Source organism: Gracilinanus agilis, chromosome 3 (assembly GCF_016433145.1).
Source record: "Gracilinanus agilis isolate LMUSP501 chromosome 3, AgileGrace, whole genome shotgun sequence".
Taxonomy (NCBI): domain Eukaryota; kingdom Metazoa; phylum Chordata; class Mammalia; order Didelphimorphia; family Didelphidae; genus Gracilinanus; species Gracilinanus agilis.
This window is the reverse complement of record NC_058132.1, coordinates 158,863,616-158,872,634: the sequence shown is the minus strand read 5'-3', so window position 1 is coordinate 158,872,634 and position 9,019 is coordinate 158,863,616. Positions and strand designations below refer to the sequence as shown.

Sequence of the window (9,019 nt, the reverse complement as noted above, 5' to 3'; positions counted from 1 at the left end):
TTTTTTTTTGTTTTTTTTTTTTTACTGGGTACATACAGGATATGGCAAATAGTATTAGGTTACTTGCCCATAGTCACAAAACAAGTGTCTAATGCCAGATTTGAATTTGGGTCCTCCTGATTCCAGGGCCAGAGCTCTATAGACTGTGCCACCTAACTTCCCCCCAACAATATGTCTTTAATAAGACACACATGAAACAGAAAAACACACACAGAGTTAAATTAAATGGCTGGAGCAAAATCTAATGTTTCAGCTGAAGTAAAAAAGGCAAGGATAGCAATCATAATCTCAAAGCAAAAGCAAAAATCAACCTAATTAAAAGAGATAATCAGAGGAACTACATTTTGCTAAAAGGTACTATAGAATATGAATTAATATGAAAACATTTATAACAAGTTTCTTTGATAAAGTCCACATTTCTCAAATGTATAGAGAACTAAGTCAAATGGCTGAAGGATATGAAAAGGCAGTTTTCAGAAGTCTTGAGTTATCTGTAGTCATGGGGGAAAATGGTCTAAATCAGTGATGGGCAAACTACGTCACACGGGCCATATGCAGCCCCCTGAAATGTTCTATCCAGCAGCCAGACATTATTTTTAATCTGACAAATACAATGAGTAAGATACAATACAATGAAACTTCGAAAGAGTTGCGTAGAAACAGACTGACAGATGAGCATTTCCTTTCCTTTGGCCCCCTCTTTAAAAAAATTGCCCATCACTGGTCTAAATCATTGATTAGAAAACTGCAAATTAAAATAACTCTGAGGAAGCACTTTATACCTTATCATAACTCAACCCAGCAATACTATTACTGGGTGAATAAACCGGAGATCAAAGAAAAAAGAAAGAGATTTATATTTCCAAAATTTTTATGATTCTTTTTGTAGTGGCACAATGAGAAATTGAGGGATGCTCAGCAATTCAGGAATGGCTGAAAAAGTTGTGTATTATGGTTATGATGGAGCAATACAGTGCTAGAAAAATTAATAAATTATGGCAAAATATATATGAACTGATGCAAACTAAGTGAGATGAAAGATCATTGTTTACCATAACAGCAATGTTTTAATGTTAATTAACTGTGAAAGACTTGACTATTCTAATCAAGACAATTCCAAAGGACTTAAAATGAAAAAATACTATCCATTTCCAGAGAGAGAACTGATGAAAACTGAGTGCAAAAAAGTATAATTTTCTTGTTTTCTTTGAAATTATAAGGATGATATTAGAAAATAAGTATTGTTTTATTAGTTTAGAGCAGTGATTCCCAAAGTGGGTGCCACACCCCTGGTGGGTGCTGCAGCGATCCAGGGGGGCGGTGATGGCCACATGTGCATTTTGGAACGTGGATTCAGTGTGGTAACCAATTTATTAACTGCTGACGAAAAAAGAGCCAAGGATTACTAAATTGGTAGCAGCACACAGTTTCATCCTTCTCATTAAGATGATTTCAAATGTTTTAACTTTTTTTGTATTACATTCTATTCTGAGTTCAATAAATAGTTTCATAATTTCAAAGTTCAATGTTTCTAATTTACACCTTTCTTTACTATATTTCACAAAAAAGGTAGAAACATTAACACATCTCTTTCCTATTAATTGCTATTAAAATTTTAAAAAACTAATTTCCAAGGAGCGCAAAGTAATATTTTTTTCTGGAAAGGGGGCGGTAGGCCAAAAAAGTTTGGAAACCACTGGTTTAGAGATAAGAAGTAAAGAAGTTGGCTTGAGAAAGAATTGGAGTTTCAAACAGAGCTGAGCCAGTGTCAGTTTCAAGTCTTATGGTTTTCCTATGACAGTTACACTCTCTGGGAGTGGAAGTTGGTCTCTGGCAGTTGGCAGAGTCACACACAGGCGCGCCCTCACTCTGTCTCTCTCTCCTGCTCTGTTAAGGCTCAGTGTCCTAACTTGATTCTTGCTGAGACTCAACCAGCTAGCCTTTGTTATTTTTATAACTTGGAATTGGACTTAATAATTATAAAGATAATATTGTTAGTTTATTTAGAATAGTAAAAATTTGGGTTAGTCAGATCAGGAAGGATTAGTGTAGCCTATGAAAACAGGAGAAGCGGTTCCTTGCGGAACCAAGGAGTTTTATTTGTGTGGAGTTAGAATCCATTAGAGGTAGAAATCCCTTTATCCTTATAATAAATATTTTATTTTTATAACAAGAGTCTCTTTAGAGTCCTTGTGCCTGGCCCTGAAGAGAAGTTCATTTATGAGTTTCACTTCACTGATATAAACTGAAGATACTTTGCAAGCACAGCAAGCAGAGTTTCTGAAATCAGTTTATAAATCAATAATCCATTGCCATGGTAGTTTTACAGTCACCTTTTACTTTTATACCATGAGGAAAATATGGAAAAGTTTTAAATTATTTCACATGTATGACTGGTAGTGTTTTTTTTTAAACCCTTACCTTTCATCTTGGAGTCAATACTGTGTATTGGCTCCAAGGCAGAAGAGTGGTAAGGGTAGGCAATGGGGGTCAAGTGACTTACCCAGGGTCACACAGCTAGGAAGTGTCTGAGGCCAGATTTGAACCTAAGACCTAACGTCTCTAGGCCTGGCTCTCAATCCATTGAGCTACCCAGCTGCCCCCTGACTGGTAGTGTTTTGCTTGTCTTCTCTGTGAATGAGAGAGAGTGGAAGAAAGGGAAAGAATTTGGAACTCAATTAAAAAAAATAAATAATATATCTAAAAGTATTTAAAGATACGAGACAATGATACCTTCAAGTTTATTGTAAAGATAAAAAATAATCTATGTAAAATGATTTGCAAAACTAGCCACTAGGTAAACAGGAAAATTTTTACACAAAGTTACTCTGACAAAAAACTTATTTCTCAAATATATAGAGACTCTATTCAAGTTCACAAGAATATTCCCCAATTAATGATCAAAGGAAATGAACAGTTTTCAGATGAAGAAATCAAAGCCAGCTACAGTTACATGGAAAAAAATGCTCTAAATCACTATTAAGAGAAATGCAAATTAACACAACCGTGAGGTACCATCTCATACTTGTTGGATTGGCTAATATAAAAGAAAAGGAAAATGACAAATTTGGAGGAATGTTGGAAAAACAAGAATGTGTATTGAGGTATATGTATTGTGCTATAAGAAATGCCCAACAGAATAGTTTCAGGAAAAACCTGTAAAGACTTACATGAATTTCTACAAAGTGAAGTGAACAGAACCAGAAGAACCACATACAAAGTAGCAGAAATATTGTACTGTGAATGACTTAGCTATTCTCAGTATTATAAAAATCTAATACAATTCCAAAGGACTTGTGATAGAAAGTGCTATCCACCTACATAGGAAGATCTGATGGAGTTTGAATGCAGATGAAGTATATTTATTTTTTCACTTTTTTGTGTATTTCTCTCATAACATGACAAATGTGGGGATATTTTGCATGTCTACATATATAGCCTATATCAAATTTCTTGTCCTCAAAGAGGATGGAGGAGAAGGAGTGAATTTGGAACTCAAAAATTTTTTAAAACTAATGTAAAGTTGTTTTAACATATGATTGGGGAAAAAACAAAAATTATAAAACACCCAACTTCTACATAAAATATGTTACATATTTCATAAATTGGATAGTTCTAAGAAACCAAGGGTTAATCAATTAAGGTTAAGAATACCATATAAGAGCTAGGATTGTGTCATTTAATAGCAAACAAAAGCTGGTTAATCCTATAGTCCAGAGGTCACCTGGAACAGGCCAAATAAAGTCTGTCCCCTACTTTAGTATAGCCCCAGCTAAGAAAGGTTTTTTTAAAATTTTTAAATAAGTTGTATTGTCTTTCTTATTAAAAAACAAATGAGTAATGATTGAGGAAGCTGAGTTAATTAGGTGCAGATGATTCTAGGAAAAGAATTTGTCAAGAAAATTAAAAGAAAAAGATGTCAGTGGTCCAAATTACATTATTCATAAAACTGAGGTTATAGGATAAGAAAATTCTCCACATTTCCTGGTAAATGAAAAACAAAGTATAAAGTATAATGATTTTTAAATAATTCTTTATCTCTCAGAACAGGAAAACTTTTTCTAAATTTGTTTCCTTGAATTTGGGGTGGTAGTTCCAATTTAAAAGAAACTACACAAGAAGAGAGTAGACCAAATAAGTGGGGAATAAAGAAGCTATGAGATAAATTTTCTCTAAGAACTACTAAGAGGCTTATTAAGTTGTAAACCAACCAAAGTAGATCAAGGGAACAAAGTATTTTGTACATAAGGAGGCAAATTATTGTCAAGAAGGATGGAATGTAGGGAATACTTTTAATGAAAATAATAGCAATTTCTAAGAAATGCTATATGTATAAGACCACTCATGTGTTCCTATTTAAATAATATTTTTTTATCAGCTGACAAAAATATAAGCTTTCACATTGTCAAGAAGGAGTCTATGTTTGGTACCAGATCTTAAACTATACTATAAAGCAATAATCATCAAAGCAGTCTGGTACTGGCTAAGAAATAGAAAGGTGGATCAATGGAATAGACTAGGGGTAAATGACCTCAGCAAGCTAGTGTTTGGTAAACCCAAAAATCCCAGCTTTTGGGACAAGAGCTCACTATTTGACAAAGACTTCTGGGAAAATTAGAAATAGCAAAAACTGGGTTTAGATCAATATCTTATACCCTATATGAAGATATGGTCAAAATGGGTATATGATTTAAACATAAAGAGTGATGATATAAATAAATTTGATAAACATAGAATAATTTACCAAATAAAAGATAGAAATCATTACAATAATGAAAAAAGAATAATTTTAATTATATTAAACTTAAAATATTTTGTATAAACAAAACCAATGCAACTAAGATTAAAAGGGAAACAACAAATTGGAGGAAAATTTATAACAAATTTTTCTGATAAAGGTCTCATTTCTGAAATATATAAAGAACTAAGTCTAATTTATAAAAACCTAAGTCATTCCCTAATTGATAAATGGTCAAAGGATATGAATAGGCAGTTTTCAGATGAAGAAATCAAAGCTATCAATAATCATATAAAATGTTCTAAATTCCTCTTGATCAGAGAAACACAAATTAAAACAAAACTCTGAGGTACCACCTTACAACTATCAGATTGGACAATATGACAATAAAGGAAAATAAGAAAATAATAAGTGTTGGAGGCGATGTAGCAAAATTGGGATACTAATGGACTGCTGGTAGAGTGGTGAGTTGATCCAACCATTCTGGAGAGCAATTTGGAATTATGCCCAAAGGACTATAAAATGATGCATGGAATTATGCCCAAAGGACTATAAAATAATGTATACCCTTTGATCCAGTAATACCACTAGGGTCTGAATCCCAGAGAGATGAAAAAATATGGGAAAGAAATGCTTGTACAAAAATATTTATAGTTAATATTTTTGTGGTGGCAAAGAATTGGAAACTAAAGAGATGTTCCTCAATTGGGGAATGGCTAAACATCTTGTAGTGTTTGGGCTCATTAAAAAAAGATGACAGAGATAACTCTAGACTCAAGAGACCCACATTAAAATTCCAACTCATAATTCAGTGTTATGGTCTCTGTCATCAAGTATGTATCCTACCTGTTAAGTTTCCCAGGATCAGAAATTCCTTTCTAAATGGCTGGCTCAGAAGTAGTTAAGGAGATAGGAGAATACTAACTTCTCCGTTGCTTGATTTTATTTAGGGGGGAAAAGGGATTGAAGAGCTCAGCTCTGCTTTCTTTAAGGTCCTCAAAGTTTATTCACTGTTGCTCACAGCACAGGTAAAGAGAGATTTTTTCCTGTTTTTGTTTTAAAATTATTATCTTTCATTTTTACATTACCTTTATTTCCTAATATAACTCTCTTCTCCCATCCATAGAACAAAAATAGAGAAAAGAAAATCCTCAATATTTTTGATGAGCTTTTCCTTTTCCATCAGCTGCCTCATAGTTCTGGAGTAGACTCAAGACCAGAATGCTACTAGTTAGCTTCTGAAATTTCCATTTCCACCCCACAGAATTTTTATGTGACTTTTAATAAATGTTTTATTACTGTGTAAATGAGTACTGATAATTACAAAAAGGTTCTCTTATAACTCTACATTGTCAGTCTTTTGGTCAACAAACACTTAATAAGTATTAACTGTGTGCCAGGCACTGAACTAAGTGCTAGGGATAAAAATAAAGGCAAAGAAATGGTCTTCTGCTTTCAGGAGCCCACAGTCTAATGGAGAAGACAATATGAAATCACTGTACAAAGAAGATAAATAGAAAGAAGAGAGAGGCTCTCGCTGCTGAGGGAAATGAGAAAAGCTTCTTACAGAGAGGAAGCCAGGAAAGCTAAAAGGTTTGGATGAGGAAAGAAAGCATTCCAAGCATGGGAGAAAGCCAGCAGAAATGAAAGAATCATGGGGAAGAAATGAAAATAGGGCAGCATGGCTTGATAGAGTACACAGAGGACTGGAAGAAAACAGAAAAAAGACCGGGAAGGTAGAAAGGGACCAAACACCAAACAGGAGTTATTCAATACGAAATATGATAGGGAGCCTCAGCAATCTACTGAGGAGGTTGATGATCAGGACAGATCTGTGTTTTAGGAAAATCCCTATGACAACTAAGTGAAGGATGGATCAGAGTGGAAAGGACTTGAGGCAGGGAGAATAAATAGAAGGCTAGTGCAATAAGTGAGCAGCAAAAGGTGATGAAGACATGTTCCATCTTTTGTAAGAAATCGTTCTTAGTACTCTTTGATCAATGCCTTCTCCGAGATTATTTCCCATTTATACTGATTATATATTGTTTGTTCATGGTTATTTGCATGCTGTCTCCTCCATTAGCCTACAAAAGATACTTAAGGAGAGGAACTGTTTTGTGCTTTTCTTTGTATCTTCAGCACTTAGCACAAGTGGATAGTAAACATTTAATAAATTGTTGTTGATTGACTGCCTTATGAAGGTACAAACAAGATTTGTCATATGGAGTGCATGCAAGTGAGGCATTGATGATGATGAGATTGTGATCCTAAGCAATTTGGGAGTGAGTAGGGATACCCATGACAGTAATAGGAAAATTGGCAAGAGAGGAAAGTTGGCAGGTTGGGGGGAAGATAATGAGTTCTATTTTGGACAATTTGAGATGCCTATAAGATATCTAGTTCAAGAAGTCCCAAAGGACTTCACCCAAAGGTGATACAGGATTAAAAGCTTAGGAAAGAGTTAAGAGATGATATATAAATTTGGCAATCATATGCATAGAGATGATATCTGAATCCATGGGAGCTGATGAAGTAATAAGAAATAAAAGTACAGAAGCAGAAAAAGACCCATGACACACAGAATCTTGGAAAGTTCAGTTAGTGGTCATGATATGGATGAAGATCAAGCAAAGGAAAGTTAGAGAGTGGTCAGAAATATAAAAGATTCAGGAGAGAACAGTGTCATGAAAATCCAAAGAGGGGAGAGTGTATCAAAAGATGTAGTGATCAATAATGTCAAGGCTGAAAAGAAGTCAAGACAGATGAGGATTAAAAGAAAGTCATTAGATATGGTAATTAAGAGAATATTGATGATTTTGAAGAGAGCAGATTCAGTTAAATGGTGAAGTTGAAAGCTAGACTATAGAGGGTTTAGAAATGAGAAGAGAAAAAGGAAAAGTACCTAGTATAGTCAGTTCCTCAAAAAGTTCTGCTACCTGCAGCAGTGAAATTTTTAACCTGAGTACAACTTTTTTAAAAAAAATAATAGTTATCAAAATTGTTTTGATAATTTTAACATGACTGGCTTCCTTTGTAATCACATGTATTTTATTTTACACATTAAGAAATTCTTCTGAAAAGGGGTTTGTAGGCTTCATCAGATTGCCAAAGCAGTCCGTGTCCCCAAAATGGTTAAGAATCTTAGAGGTTGGTGCTAAGGAAAGGTGAATATAAATTTTTCAAAATACATTGAAGCAAGTAGAAAATCTTACAAAGATAACAATATAAGCGCCAACTTTTTCTCTTCCACAATACAATCCCTTTTGCCCACTCAGTTCAACAACATGAGATATAATTTGCAAATCAATTCATTTTGAAAAAAAATTTCTAGAAGTAAAAAAAGGACAAAGAAAGACTTTACCGTAATCTCTGGATATTGGAAGCAACACCAGAAAGACGATATATTCCATCCACAATACCATATCTCTCAATGAATGCTGTACAACTCTGAAGAACCTGGGGCACTAAATAAATTATTTTTAAAGAAAAATTAAAATAATAGTAAATAGTAATATGAACACAAAGTACCATGGATTATGAATTATTAGCTCTCATATGCAAATCACAGACTGTATCAGAGGAGAAGAAATATCTAGATTAGGTAGAATCATGGTTTACTTCAGTTGGTGGTTATACTCACTGCCTTTAGGCAAAATGAATAACGTATCCCTGGATATAAAGATAGGTTATATTTCATAACATTTATGGTTAGGGAGTGGATTCCTACATCATTAAGATAGTCATTATTGTTTGTTCAGTCAGGCTTCAGGGCCTCCTTTAAGCTCCTCCAGAGTGGATTGATTTACATTATGCTATAGCAATAAATTGAATTTTTATAAAGCTGAAGGCCTTTTGATTATATAGCCACTGCTACACTGAATTCTGCACATAGCAAAATAGAAATTCTTCAACTGAATGCTTCCCAGAAAGAAACAGAAAATAAAATACACTGTAATTAACAACTTGTAACAAAGGTTTCAAAACCTTTAACCATTTATACTCATTTTAATTTTATTCAAAATATACATTTACACATGAAAGTGTAAGATTAATAATTAAATTTCAGGATTGAAGAAACATTAGTTAAATTTAAGTCAAAACCCAAAGCAGTTTATAAAATGATGGGATTCTTTACTTTTAAATTGAGTACTAAGTTTTCATGGTGTTTCTGAGATCAAGAGAAACTCTTGTCAGGTCTATGAAGTCCTGGGTCTTCCCTAGACTGTGCAGCAACAAGAAAAACAATTTATCTTACATTAATATGGCATTTCACAATTAATT

At 33.7% G+C, this 9,019-nt stretch overlaps 1 protein-coding gene across 2 annotated transcripts in view; it reads right to left on the bottom strand.

Moving 5' to 3' along the window:
• ARHGAP32 (Rho GTPase activating protein 32) overlaps positions 1-9,019 on the bottom strand; it is a 262,767-nt gene that overhangs the window by 39,510 nt on the left and 214,238 nt on the right. For both annotated transcript variants that reach the window (XM_044668328.1, XM_044668329.1), the window contains one exon: positions 8,100-8,202. In XM_044668328.1, the coding sequence (XP_044524263.1) occupies positions 8,100-8,202 (103 nt within the window). The remainder of the gene's footprint in view (positions 1-8,099; positions 8,203-9,019) is intronic.